Genomic DNA, 14,075 nt, shown 5'->3' with positions numbered 1-14,075 from the left:
AGTGCAGTGCACGCTCCCCTAGTGCACACTCACCTAGTGCACGCTCGCCTAGTGCACGCTCCCCCAGTGCAGTGCACGCTCACCTAGTGCACACTCCCCCAGTGCAGTGCACGCTCCCCTAGTGCAGTGCACGCTCCCCTAGTGCACACTCACCTAGTGCAGTGCACACTCGCCTAGTGCAGTGCACGCTCCCCTAGTGCACACTCACCTAGTGCACGCTCCCCCAGTGCAGTGCACGCTCCCCTAGTGCACACTCACCTAGTGCACGCTCGCCTAGTGCACGCTCCCCCAGTGCAGTGCACGCTCACCTAGTGCACACTCCCCCAGTGCAGTGCACGCTCCCCTAGTGCAGTGCACGCTCCCCTAGTGCACACTCACCTAGTGCAGTGCACGCTCACCTAGTGCACACTCGCCTAGTGCAGTGCACGCTCCCCTAGTGCACACTCACCTAGTGCACGCTCCCCCAGTGCAGTGCACGCTCCCCCAGTGCACACTCGCCTAGTGCAGTGCACACTCAGCTAGTGCACGCTCCCCCAGTGCACACTCACCCAGTGCAGTGCACGCTCCCCCAGTGCACACTCGCCTAGTGCAGTGCACGCTCACCTAGTGCAGTGCACACTCACCCAGTGCACATTCACCTAGTGCACGCTCCCCCAGTGCAGTGCACGCTCACCTAGTGCAGTGCACACTCACCTAGTGCACACTCAGCTAGTGCACACTCACCTAGTGCAGTGCACACTCACCTAGTGCACACTCACCTAGTGCACGCTCCTCTAGTGCAAACTCACCTAGTGCACGCTCCCCTAGTGCAGTGCACACTCACCTAGTGCACACTCGCCTAGTGCACGCTCCCCTAGTGCAGTGCACACTCACCTAGTGCAGTGCACGCTCACCTAGTGCACGCTCACCTAGTGCAGTGCACACTCACCTAGTGCACACTCGCCTAGTGCACGCTCACCTAGTGCAGTGCACACTCACCTAGTGCACGCTCACCTAGTGCAGTGCACACTCACCTAGTGCACACTCACCTAGTGCACGCTCCCCTAGTGCAGTGCACACTCACCTAGTGCAGTGCACACTCACCTATTGCACACTCACCTAGTGCAGTGCACACTCACCTACAGCACACTCACCTAGTGCACCCTCACCTAGTGCACACTCACACTCATGCAGTGCATGCTCCCCTAGTGCACCCTCACCTAGTGCACACTCACACTCGTGCAGTGCACGCTCCCCTAGTGCACGCTCACACTCGTGCGGTGCACGCTGACCTAGTGCTCGCTGACCTAGTGCACACTCACACTTGTGCAGTGCACACTCGTGAAGTGCATGCTCCCCTAATGCACACTCCCCTAGTGCACACTCACACTCATGCAGTGCACGCTCACCTAGGGCAATCTCATCTAGTGCACGCTCCCGCAGTGCACGCTCCCCAAGTGTACTGCACACTCAGCCTTTGCACGCTCACCTAGTGCACACTCACTTAGTGCACACTCGCTTGGTGCACACTGCCCTAGTGCACACTCACCTAGTGCACACTCAGCCTGTACACACCGCCCTTGTGCCGCTCACTGAGTGCACACTGCCCTAGCGCACGCTCACGCTCGTGCGGTGCACGCTCAGCCCATGCGCACTCCCCTGAGTGCATGCTCACACTTGTGCACACTCACACTCGTGCAGTGCACGCTCAGCCCGTGCACGCTCCCCTGAGTGCACGCTCACGCTCACCCTGTGCCCGCTGCCGGCAGCCCTGGGGACAGCGGCGGCCCCGGTGCCACTGGTGACCGTGGTGCCCACGGGCACTGGGGACACTGGGGACGCTGGGGACACTGGTGTCACTGGTGTCCATGGGCACTGCTCCCACTGGTGACACTGGTCCCACTGGTGTCACTGGTCCCACTGGTCCCATTGGTGTCACTGGTGTCACTGGTGTCACTGGTCCCACTGGTGTCACTGGTCCCACTGGTCCCATTGGTGTCACTGGTGTCCATGGGCACTGGTCCCACTGGTGACACTGGTGTCACTGGTCCCACTGGTCCCACTGGTGTCACTGGTGTCCATGGGCACTGCTCCCACTGGTGACACTGGTCCCACTGGTCCCATTGGTGTCACTGGTGTCACTGGTGTCCATGGGCACTGCTCCCACTGGTGACACTGGTGTCACTGGTCCCACTGGTGACACTGGTCCCATTGGTGTCAGTGGTGTCACTGGTGTCCATGGGCACTGCTCCCACTGGTGACACTGGTCCCACTGGTCCCATTGGTGTCACTGGTGTCACTGGTGTCCATGGGCACTGCTCCCACTGGTGACACTGGTCCCACTGGTGTCACTGGTGTCACTGGTGATGCTGGTGGCCCCGGTGGCCCCGATGTCGCCGGTGCCCGGGGGGGGGAGGGGCGGCCCTTAAAGGGGCCGCGGCGGCGCTCGGCCCCCCCCTCCCCCCCCCCCACTGCAGCTGCCGCCGCGTCTCCGACAGCGGCCGCCGGCGCCCCCGGACGCCTGGGCCCCTCCCGGACGCCTGGGCCCCTCCCGGACGCCTGGGCCCCTTCCTCGGACACCTGGGCTCCTCGACACGCCTGGGTCCCACCCGGACGCCTGGGCCCCTCCCGGCCGCCTGGGCCCCTCCCGGCCGCCTGGGCCCCTCCCGGACGCCTGGGCCCCTCCCGGACGCCTGGGCCCCGCCCCGGCCGGCTGTGGCTGCCCCGCGCCGCCCATGCCCGGCGCCCGGGGGTAGCGGAGGAATCATGTCCTATGTCCCCTTCCGAGGTACCGGGGGGCCGGGGGGGCCGGGGGGGGGCAGCGCCGTCAGCACCGCGGACAGCGGCCGGCGGGGGGGGCGGTTTCGGGGGGGGGAACCGGATTTGGGGGGGGGGAACCGGATTTTTTTTTTGGGGGGGGGGAACCGGAGCCGCCGCGTGTCCCCCCCCCCCTCCCCCCCCCCCCGGCCTGACCCAGTTGTGGGGACGGAAACGGGGCCGGGGAATGCGGGGAAAGGGGGGGGGGCCAGGCGTCCGGGTGAATTGGGGGGGGCCCAGGCGTCCGGGTGAATTGGGGGGGGGGGAGGGGGGGGCCCAGGCGTCCGGGTGCTCGGTCTCTCTTCTCTTCCCTCCCTCCCCCCCCCCCACTCCGATTTCAGCGAGGGGGGCCCAGGCGTCCGGGTTCCCCCCCCCCACACAACGTGGGTTGCTAGATGGGGGCCCAGGCGTCCGGGTCCCCCCCTAACGTGGGAGGCTGGAAGGGGGCCCAGGCGTCCGGGTGCTGCCCTGCTCCCCCCCCCCCATTTCAGTGAGGGGGCCCAGGCGTCCGGATTCCCCCCCCCCATTTCGGTGAGGGGGCCCAGGCGTCCGGGCTCCCCCCTAATGTGGGAGGCTGGAAGGGGGCCCAGGCGTCCGGGTGCTGCCCTGCTCCCCCCCCCCATTTCAGCGAGGGGGCCCAGGCGTCCGGGTCCCCCCCCCATTTCAGCGAGGGGGCCCAGGCGTCCGGGTCCCCCCCCCCATTTCAGCGAGGGGGCCCAGGCGTCCGGGTCCCCCCCCCCATTTCAGCGAGGGGGCCCAGGCGTCCGGGTCCCCCCCCCATTTCAGCGAGGGGGCCCAGGCGTCCGGGTCCCCCCCCCCATTTCAGCGAGGGGGCCCAGGCGTCCGGATCCCCCCCCCCATTTCGGTGAGGGGGCCCAGGCGTCCGGGCTCCCCCCTAACGTGGGAGGCTGGAAGGGGGCCCAGGCGTCCGGGTGCTGCCCTGCTCCCCCCCCCCATTTCAGCGAGGGGGCCCAGGCGTCCGGGTCCCCCCCCCCCATTTCAGTGAGGGGGCCCAGGCATCCGGGTCCCCCCCCCATTTCAGCGAGGGGGCCCAGGCGTCCGGGTCCCCCCCCCCATTTCAGCGAGGGGGCCCAGGCGTCCGGATCCCCCCCCCCCCATTTCAGTGAGGGGGCCCAGGCGTCCGGGCTCCCCCCTAACGTGGGAGGCTGGAAGGGGGCCCAGGCGTCCGGGTGCTGCCCCGCTCCCCCCCCCATTTCAGCGAGGGGGCCCAGGCATCTGGGTTCCCCCCCCCCCAACGTGGGAGGCTTGAAGGGGGCCCAGGCGTCCGGGTCCGCCCCCCCATTTCAGTGAGGGGGCCCAGGCGTCCGGGTCCCCCGCAGTGGGAGGCTTGAAGGGGGCCCAGGCGTCCGGGTCCCCCCCCCATTTCAGTGAGGGGGCCCAGGCGTCCGGGTCCCCCCCAATGTGGGAGGCTTGAAGGGGGCCCAGGCGTCCGGGTCCCCCCCAGTGGGAGGCTTGAAGGGGGCCCAGGTGTCCGGGTCCCCCCCCCCATTTCAGCGAGGGGGCCCAGGCGTCCGGGTCCCCCCCAATGTGGGAGGCTTGAAGGGGGCCCAGGTGTCCGGGTCCCCCCCCCCATTTCAGTGAGGGGGCCCAGGCGTCCGGGTCCCCCCCAATGTGGGAGGCTTGAAGGGGGCCCAGGCGTCCGGGTCCCCCCCAGTGGGAGGCTTGAAGGGGGCCCAGGCGTCCGGGTGCTCCCCCACTCCCCCCCCATTTCAGCGAGGGGGCCCAGGCGTCCGGGCTCCCCCCCAACGTGGGAGGCCTGAAGGGGGCCCAGGCGTCCGGGTGCTGCCCCGCTCCCCCCCCCCATTTCAGTGAGGGGGCCCAGGCGTCCGGCCCTGCACACCCCCGCAGCGTGGGGGGCCCAGGCGTCCGGGGGCGGCGCGGGGAGAAGGCGGGGGGGGGGGCCCAGGCGTCCGGGCGGGCGGGGGGGGCCCAGGCGTCCGGGCCCGCCGCCCCCACCCCCCGCGCGCGGGTGGGCCGCGGTTGCCCGGCAACGGTGGGGCGGCTGCGCGGCCCCTCCCCCCCCCCCCGCACCGGGGTTGGGGGGGGCGCAGGTTTTGGGGGGGTTTCTGCGGTTTTGGGGGGGTTCTCTAGTTTGGGGGAGGGTCTCTGGTTTTGGGGGGGGTCTCCATTTTGGGGCAGTTTCTGCGGTTTTGGGGAATGTCTCCAGTTTTGGGGGGGTTCTCTGGTTTTGGGGGGGGTTCTGGTTTTGGGGCAGTTTCTCCCGTTTTGGGGACTCTGAGGTTTGGGGGTGGTCTCGGCTTTGAAGGGGGGGGTCTCAAGTTTGGGGGGTCTCCAGTTTTGGGGCAGTTTCTCTGTTTTGGGGCAGTTTCTCTAGTTTTGAGGAGTTTTTCCAGTTTTGGGGGGGGTCTCTGGTTTTGGGGCAGTTTCTCCAGTTTTGGGGACTCCCTCAGCTTTCGGGGGGTTTCTCAGGTTTGGGGGGGTCTCGGTTTTGGGGGTCTCAGCTTGGGGGCTGTCAGCTTGGGGGGGGTCTCAGGTTTGGGGGTCTCGGCTCGGGGGGTCTTGGCTTTGGGGGGGGTTGTGAGTTTTGGGGCAGTTTCTCTGGTTTTGGGGACTCCCTCAGCTTTCGGGGGGGGTTCTCAGTTTTGGGGGGGTCTCAGTTTTGGGAGGCTGTCAGCTTGGGGGGGTCTCAGGTTTGGGGGTTCTCTGGTTTTGGGGCAGTTTCTCTGGTTTTGGGGACTCTCTCAGCTTTGGGGGGGTCACAGCTCAGGGGGGTCTCGGGTTTGGGGGGGTCTCAGGTTGGGGGGTCTGGGCTGGGGGGGGTCTCAGCTGGGGGGGGTCCCAGGTTTGAGGGGTCTCAGCTTGGGGGGGGTCTCAGGTTTGAGGGGGTCTCAGGTTGGGGGGTCTCAGGTTGGGGGTCTCGGCTGGGGGGGTCTCAGGTTTGGGGGTCTCTGGGCTCGGGGGGGGTCTCAGGTTGGGGGTCTCGGCTGGGGGGGTCTCAGGTTGGGGGGTCTGGGCTGGGGGGGTCTCAGGTTTGGGGGGGTCTCAGGTTTGGGGGGGTCTCGGCTGGGGGTCTCGGCTGGGGGGGTCTCAGGTTTGGGGGTCTCTGGGCTCGGGGGGGGTCTCAGCCTGGGGGTCTCAGGTTTGGGGGGGGTCTCAGGTTTGGGGGGGTCTCAGGTTGGGGGTCTCGGCTGGGGGGTCTCAGCTCGGGGGTCTCTCGGCTGGGGGGGGTCTCAGCTCAGGGGGGTCTCAGGTTTGGGGGGGTCTCAGGTTGGGGGGTCTCGGCTGGGGGGGTCTCGGCTGGGGGGGTCTCAGGTTTGGGGGGGTCTCAGGTTTGGGGGGGTCTCAGGTTGGGGGTCTCGGCTGGGGGGTCTCAGGTTTGGGGGGTCTCTGGGCTCGGGGGGGTCTCAGCTCGGGGGTCTCTCGGCTGGGGGGGGTCCCAGGTTTGGGGGGTCTCAGCTCAGGGGGGTCTCAGGTTTGGGGGGGTCTCAGGTTGGGGGTCTCGGCTGGGGGGTCTCAGGTTTGGGGGGTCTCTGGGCTCGGGGGGGTCTCAGCTCGGGGGTCTCTCGGCTGGGGGGGGTCCCAGGTTTGGGGGGTCTCAGCTCAGGGGGGTCTCAGGTTTGGGGGGGTCTCAGGTTGGGGGTCTCGGCTGGGGGGGTCTCAGCTCGGGGGTCTCTGGGCTGGGGGGGGTCCCAGGTTTGGGGGGTCTCAGCTCAGGGGGGTCTCAGCTCGGGGGTCTCTGGGCTGGGGGGGGGGGGCTGCGGCGGGGGGGCCCCGGCGGCGGCGTGAGCGGCCGCCGGGCGCCGGCAGATGGCCGGGGAGGGCCGCTGGCCCGCGGGCCCTACGCGCCGTCGCCCTACGAGCGCCCGGCCTGGAACCCCCGCTTCTGCATCATCTCCGGCAACCAGCTGCTGATGCTGGACGAGGAGGAGGTGAGAGCGGCCGCCGGGCCGGGGAGGGGGCTCGGGGGGCCGGCGGGGGGCACCCGCGCCCCTGACCCCCCCCCCCCTCCCTCCCGCCCCGCAGATCCACCCGCTGCTCATCCGCGACCGGCGCGGCGAGCCCTGCCGGAGCAAGCTGCTGCGGCGCACCGTCAGCGTCCCCGTGGAGGGCCGCCCGCACCCCGAGCACGGTACGGTCCCCCCCGGACGCCTGGGCCCCTTCCTGCACACCCCTGTCGCTGACCCCGGACGCCTGGGCCCCTCGTGGATCCTGCTTCCTGTGACCCCGGACACCTGGGCCCCTTCCTGCACACCCCTGTTGGTGACCCCGGACACCCGGGCCCCTTCCTGCACACCCCTGTCTGTGACCCCGGACGCCTGGGCCCCTTCCTGCACACTCCTGTTGGTGACCTCGGACGCCTGGGCCCCTTCCTGCACACCCCTGTCTGTGACCCCGGACGCCTGGGCCCCTCGTGGATCCCCCCTTCCTGTGACCCCAGACGCCTGGGCCCCTTGTGGATCCCCCTTTTCTGTGACCCCGGACACCTGGGCCCCTTCCTGCACACCCCTGTTGGTGACCCCGGACGCCTGGGCCCCTTCCTGCACACCCCTGTCTGTGACCCCGGACGCCTGGGCCCCTCATGGATCCCACTTCCTGTGACCCCGGACACCTGGGCCCCTTCCTGCACACCCCTGTTGGTGACCCCGGACGCCTGGGCCCCTTCCTGCACACCCCTGTCTGTGACCCCGGACGCCTGGGCCCCTCATGGATCCCACTTCCTGTGACCCCGGACGCCTGGGCCCCTTCCTGCACACCCTTGTCTGTGACCCCGGACGCCTGGGCCCCTTCCTGCGCCCCCTTCTGGTGACCCCGGACGCCTGGGCCCCTTCCTGCATGCCCCTGTCTGTGACCCCGAACGCCTGGGCCCCTTCCTGCACCCCCTGTCTGTGACCCCGGACGCCTGGGCCCCTTCCTGCACACCCCTGTCTGTGACCCCGGATGCCTGGGCCCCTTGTGGATCCCTTTTCCTGTGACCCCGGATGCCTGGGCCCCTCGTGGATCCCCCTTTTCTGTGATCCCGGACGCCTGGGCCCCTTCCTGCGCCCCCTTCTGGTGACCCCGGACGCCTGGGCCCCTTCCTGCACCCCCCTGTCTGTGACCCCGGACGCCTGGGCCCCTCGTGGATCCCCCTTTTCTGTGATCCCGGACGCCTGGGCCCCTTCCTGCACCCCCTTCTGGTGACCCCGGACGCCTGGGCCCCTTCCTGCACACCCCTGTCTGTGACCCCGGACACCTGGGCCCCTCGTGGATCCTGCTTCCTGTGACCCCGGACGCCTGGGCCCCTTCCTGCACACCCCTGTCTGTGACCCCGGACACCTGGGCCCCTTCCTGCACACCCCTGTCTGTGACCCCGGACGCCTGGGCCCCTCATGGATCCCGCTTCCTGTGACCCTGAACGCCTGGGCCCCTTCCTGCACACCCCTGTCTGTGACCCCGGACGCCTGGGCCCCTCGTGGATCCCCCCTTCCTGTGACCCCGGACACCTGGGCCCCTTGTGGATCCCCCTTTTCTGTGACCCCGGACACCTGGGCCCCTTCCTGCACACCCCTGTTGGTGACCCCGGACACCTGGGCCCCTTCCTGCACACCCCTGTCTGTGACCCCGGACGCCTGGGCCCCTCATGGATCCCACTTCCTGTGACCCCGGACGCCTGGGCCCCTTCCTGCACACCCTTGTCTGTGACCCCGGACGCCTGGGCCCCTTCCTGCGCCCCCTTCTGGTGACCCCGGACGCCTGGGCCCCTTCCTGCATGCCCCTGTCTGTGACCCCGAACGCCTGGGCCCCTTCCTGCACCCCCTGTCTGTGACCCCGGACGCCTGGGCCCCTTGTGGATCCCTTTTCCTGTGACCCCGGATGCCTGGGCCCCTCGTGGATCCCCCTTTTCTGTGATCCCGGACGCCTGGGCCCCTTCCTGCGCCCCCTTCTGGTGACCCCGGACGCCTGGGCCCCTTCCTGCACCCCCCTGTCTGTGACCCCGGACGCCTGGGCCCCTCGTGGATCCCCCTTTTCTGTGATCCCGGACGCCTGGGCCCCTTCCTGCACCCCCTTCTGGTGACCCCGGACACCTGGGCCCCTTGTGGATCCCCCCTTCCTGTGACCCCGGACGCCTGGGCCCCTCATGGATCCCCCCTGTCTGTGACCCCGGACGCCTGGGCCCCTCATGGATCCCCCTTTTCTGTGACCCCGGACGCCTGGGCCCCTCCCGGACACCCCTTTCACATCACCCGGACGCCTGGCTCCTTCCCATCCCATGACCCGGACGCCTGGGCCCCTTCCCCACTCGTGACCCCGGACGCCTGGGCCCCTCCTTCCCTCTCCCCTTCCCACCCCCGAACCCTGGAGCTCCATCCCATAATGCCCGCTCCCTTGGAGACGAGGCACCGCGGGCGCCCGGCAACGGTTGCTGGGGAAACCCCCGTGCGCAGGGAGGGGCCGCGGCTGGTGGGGGCCCAGGCGTCCGGGTGGTGGTGGCGGCGGTGGGGGTGGGGGGCGACAGGGAAGGACCCAGGTGTCCGGGGGCCTTGGCCGGGGCCTGCTCGGCCCCTGCGGGTGGGCCCAGGCGTCCGGGCCGGGGTGGGGGGGAGATGGTTGGTGGCACCATGGGGACAGTGGCCCTGGGGGGGGGGTTGGTGGCCCCAAGGAGGGACTTAGTGGCCCTGGGTGGGTTGGTGGCCTTGGGGGGGGGGTTGGTGGCTCCATGGGGTTGGTGGCCCTGTGGGGACAGTGGCCCTGGGGGGGAGGGCTGGTGGCCCTGGAGGGGTTGGTGGCCCCATGGGGTTGGTGGCCCCAGGGAGGAGTTGGTGGCCCTGTGGGGATGGTGGCCCTGAAGGAGTGGGTGGCCCTGGGGGGTTGGTGGCCCTGGAGGGGTTTCATGGCTCCGGGGGGGGGGGATTGGTGGCCCCAGAGGGGGGTTGGTGGCACCAAGGGGTGGGATTGGTGGCCCTGGAAGGGTTGGTGGCACCAAGGAGGAGGTTGGTGGCCCTGGAGGGGTTGGTGGCACCTGGGGGGGGTTGGTGGCCCTGGAGGGGTTGGTGGCACCAAGGGGTGGGATTGGTGGCCCTGGAAGGGTTGGTGGCACCAAGGGGTGGGATTGGTGGCCCTGGAGGGGTTGGTGGCACCAAGGGGTGGGATTGGTGGCCCTGGAAGGGTTGGTGGCACCAAGGGGTGGGATTGGTGGCCCTGGAAAGGTTGGTGGCACCAAGGAGGAGGTTGGTGGCCCTGGAGGGGTTGGTGGCACCTGGGGGGGGTTGGTGGCACCAAGGAGGAGGTTGGTGGCCCTGGAGGGGTTGGTGGCACCTGGGGGGGGTTGGTGGCCCTGGAGGGGTTGGTGGCACCAAGGGGTGGGATTGGTGGCCCTGGAGGGGTTGGTGGCACCTGGGGGGGTTGGTGGCACCAAGGAGGAGGTTGGTGGCCCGGGGGGGGTTGGTGGCCCTGGAGGGGTTGGTGGCACCAAGGGGGGTTGGTGGCACCAAGGAGGAGGTTGGTGGCCCTGGGGGGGGTTGGTGGCACCTGGGGGGGGTTTGGTGGCATCAAGGGGAGGTTGGTGGCCCTGGAGGGGTTGGTGGCCCCGTGGGGTGGGCGGCCCGGGCTGGGGGGGACGGGACGGGACGGGACGGTGGCCCGGGGGTGGCCCTGGCCGCGCCCCTCCCCCGCCGCCCTGCCCCTCCCCCGCTTCCTCCCGGCATTTAAAAAAAGATTTTTGTCTCCCGGGCGAAGTTGGCTTAAAAGCGTCGCCATGGCGACGGCGGAGCGGGGGGAGGTGACGCGGCCACCGCCGCCGGGCCACCGTCACCGTCACCGCCGGTGTCACCGCCGCCAGCGCCGCCGCCTTCACCGGCCAACCCCCCCCCTCCCCCCGGTGTCACCACCGCCGCCACCATCACCACCATCACCACCACCGTTGCCACCACCACGTCACCTCTGTCACCACTGCCACCGCCACTGCCACTGCCACCACCACCACGTCACCGATCATCACCACCACCGCCACCACCACCACCACCACCACTGCCACCACGTCACCTCTGTCACCACTGCCACCACCACCGCCACTGCCACCACCACCACATCACCGATCATCACCACCACCGCCACCACCACCACCATCACCACTGCCACCACGTCACCTCTGTCGCCACTGCCACCGCCACTGCCACCACCTCTGTCACCATCACCACCACCACGTCACCTCTGTCACTGCTGTCACCACCACCACCGTCATCACCACTGCCACCACATCACCTGTCACCGTTGTAACCACCACCACCACCACTGCCACCACGTCACCGATCATCACCACCACCACCACTGTCACCACGTCACCGATCATCACCACCACCACCACCGCTGCCACCACCTCTGTCACCACCATCACCACCACCACCATCACCACGTCACCTCTGTCACCACCACCACCACTGCCAGTGCCACCACCTCTGTCACCACCATCACCACTGCCACCATCACATCACCTCTGTCACCACCACCACCGTCACCACCACGTCACCAATCACCATCACCACCATCGCCACCACCGCTGCCACCACCTCTGTCACCATCACCACTGCCACCATGTCACCTCTGTCACCACTGCACCACCACCGCCAGTGCCACCACCTCTGTCACCACCATCACCTCTGCCACCATCACGTCACCTGTGTCACCACCACCACCACTGTCACCACCACCACGTCACCGATCATCACCATCACCACCACCATCACCACTGCCACCACCTCTGTCACCACCATCACCATCATCACCACTGCCACCATGTCACCTCTGTCACCATTGCCACCACCACTGCCACCACCTCTGTCACCACCGTCACCACCATTGCCACCACCATCACCATCTCTGTCAGCACCATCACCACCTCGGCCGTCACCACCATGTCACCGCTGCCACCACCAGTGTCCCCAGCCCCGAGGTGCCTGCAGTGTCCCCTTGCCCCCAGGGTCTCCAGTCCCAGTGTCCCCTCACCGGAGCATCACTCATCCCAGTGTCCCCCTGTGTCCCTGACCCCCCCCCCCCGCACCTCCTGGTTCCTGGTGTGTCTCCCCATGTCCCTCCATGTCCCCCCATCTCCCATGTCCCTCCATGTCCCTCCATGTCCCTCCATGTCCCCCCATCTCCCATGTCCCTCCATGTCCTCCATGTCCCCCCATCTCCCATGTCCCCCCATGTCCCCCCATGTCCCCCCATCTCCCATGTCCCCCCATGTCCCCCCATGTCCCCCATGTCCCCCCATGTCCCCCCATGTCCCCCCATCTCGCATGTCCCTCCATGTCCTCCATGTCCCCCATGTCCCCCCATCTCCCATGTCCCCCCATGTCCCTCCATGTCCCCCCATGTCCCCCCATGTCCCCCCATCTCCCATGTCCCCCCATGTCCCCCCATGTCCCCCATGTCCCCACGTCCCCCAGGTCCCCCACGTCCCCCACGTCCCCCCATGTCCCCCCATGTCCTCCATGTCCCCCCACGTCCCCCACGTCCCCCCATGTCCCCCCATGTCCCCCATGTCCCCACGTCCCCCACGTCCCCCCATGTCCCCCCACGTCCCCCCACGTCCCCCATGTCCCTCCACGTCCTCCATGTCCCCCCATCTCCCATGTCCCCCCATGTCCCCCCATGTCCCCCCATGTCCCCCCATGTCCCCCACGTCCCCCACGTCCCCCACGTCCCCCACGTCCCCCATGTCCCCCCACGTCCCCCCATCTCCCACGTCCCCCCATGTCCCTCCACGTCCCCCATGTCCCCCCACGTCCCCCCATGTCCCCCCCATCTCCCCCCATGTCCCCCCACGTGCCGCCGCCGGCGGGGGGGGGGAAGGGGGGGGTTGAGGAGGGGGGCGGAGCCAGCTCGGGGCGGGAGGGGCGTGGCCAGCCGCCTCCCGCCCCCCCTCCCCACATCGCGCATGCGCGGCGGCCGGGGAAGGGGGAGGGGGGCGGGGCCGCGTCGCCCGGGCAACGGCGCCGGCAGCGCCACGCCGGGGCGGGGGGGGGGGGGAGGAGGAGGGGGGGGCGCGCGCGCGCCCCGCCCCCTCCCCCCCCCCCGCCGCCGCCGCCCCCGCAGCCCCCGGCTCGGCCGCGCGCGCGCCCCCGCCCGGCCCCGCCCCCCCCTCGGCCCCGCCCCCGGCCCCGCCCCCGCCCCGCTGCTCCCCCCCCACGCGCGCGCGCGCGCTCCCCCCCTCCCCCCCCCCCCGCCATGGCCCGGGGCGCGGCGGCGCGCGGGGCTGCCGGGGCCGCGCCGCGCTGAGGTGAGTGCGAGTGGGCACTCGGCGGAGTGCGGGGGGGGGCGCTGCGCGGAGGGTGAGGGTGAGTGCGGGGGGGGGGAGGGGGGCGGCGCCGGCAGCGGGGGGGGGGGCGCGCGGGGAGTGAGTGAGGTGGGGGGGGTGAGGGTGAGTGTGCACGCGTGGGAGGGGGGAGGGTGAGTGTGCCCTGCCGCCGGGGTGAGTGTGAGCGCGCGCGGCGCGGAGTGAGCGTGCACGGCAGCCGGGGTGAGTGTGAGTGTGCACGGCTATGGGGGGGGTGCATGAGTGAGCGTGCACGCCTCCGGGAGTGAGTGTGAGTGTGCACGGCTCCGGCAGTGAGTGTGAGTGTGCACGGCAGCTGGGGTGAGTGTGAGTGTGCACGGCTATGGGGGGGGTGCATGAGTGAGCGTGCATGACACCTGGGGTGAGTGTGAGTGTGCACGGCTCCGGCAGTGAGTGTGAGTGTGCACAGCTGTGGGGGGGTGCATGAGTGAGCGTGCATGCCTCCGGCAGTGAGTGTGAGTGTGCACGGCAGCTGGGGTGAGTGTGAGTGTGCACGGCTATGGGGGGGTGCATGAGTGAGCGTGCATGCCTCCGGGAGTGAGTGTGAGTGTGCACGGCAGCTGGGGTGAGTGTGAGTGTGCACGGCTGTGGGGGGGTGCATGAGTGAGCGTGCATGCCTCCGGGAGTGAGTGTGAGCGTGCATGACACCTGGGGTGAGTGTGAGTGGGCGCAGCGTGGAGTGAGGGTGCATGACCCTTGGGGTGAGCGTGAGTGTGCACGGTGCGGAGTGAGCGTGCATGCCTCCAGTAGCGAGCATGAGCGTGCACTACGTGGAGTGAGCATGCATGACAACCAGGGTGAGTGTGAGTGTGCACGGCTCGGGGGGGGGTGCATGAGTGAGCGTGCATGCCTCCGGGAGTGAGTGTGAGCGTGCATGACACCTGGGGTGAGTGTGAGCGTGCACCGCGTGGAGTGTGCATGCATGACAACCGGGGTGAGTGTGAGCGTGCATGACAGCTGGGGTGAGTGTGAGCGTGCACGG

The 14,075-nt window shown here is 69.6% G+C and overlaps 1 protein-coding gene across 15 annotated transcripts in view; it reads left to right on the top strand.

Moving 5' to 3' along the window:
• Positions 1 to 2,667: 2,667 nt before the first annotated feature.
• Positions 2,668 to 14,075, top strand: part of SYNGAP1 (synaptic Ras GTPase activating protein 1) — a 38,950-nt gene continuing 27,542 nt past the window's right edge. For 6 of the 15 annotated variants that reach the window (XR_011137172.1, XM_068923881.1, XM_068923880.1 and 3 more), the window contains exons 1-3: positions 6,689 to 6,707; positions 6,802 to 6,907; positions 10,495 to 11,707. Coding sequence is in view for 9 of the 15 variants with exons in the window: in XM_068923881.1 (XP_068779982.1) it covers positions 10,514 to 11,707 (1,194 nt within the window). In the remaining 6 variants the exon portion in view is untranslated. Of the gene's footprint in view, positions 2,768 to 6,585; positions 6,708 to 6,801; positions 6,908 to 10,494; positions 11,708 to 14,075 lie in introns of those variants that run through there. The other 9 variants (XR_011137171.1, XR_011137169.1, XM_068923883.1 and 6 more) reach the window with 4 other exon arrangements.

Source organism: Struthio camelus, chromosome 36 (assembly GCF_040807025.1).
Source record: "Struthio camelus isolate bStrCam1 chromosome 36, bStrCam1.hap1, whole genome shotgun sequence".
In the NCBI taxonomy this organism is placed as follows: domain Eukaryota; kingdom Metazoa; phylum Chordata; class Aves; order Struthioniformes; family Struthionidae; genus Struthio; species Struthio camelus.
This window is presented reverse-complemented; position numbering and strand designations above follow the sequence as displayed.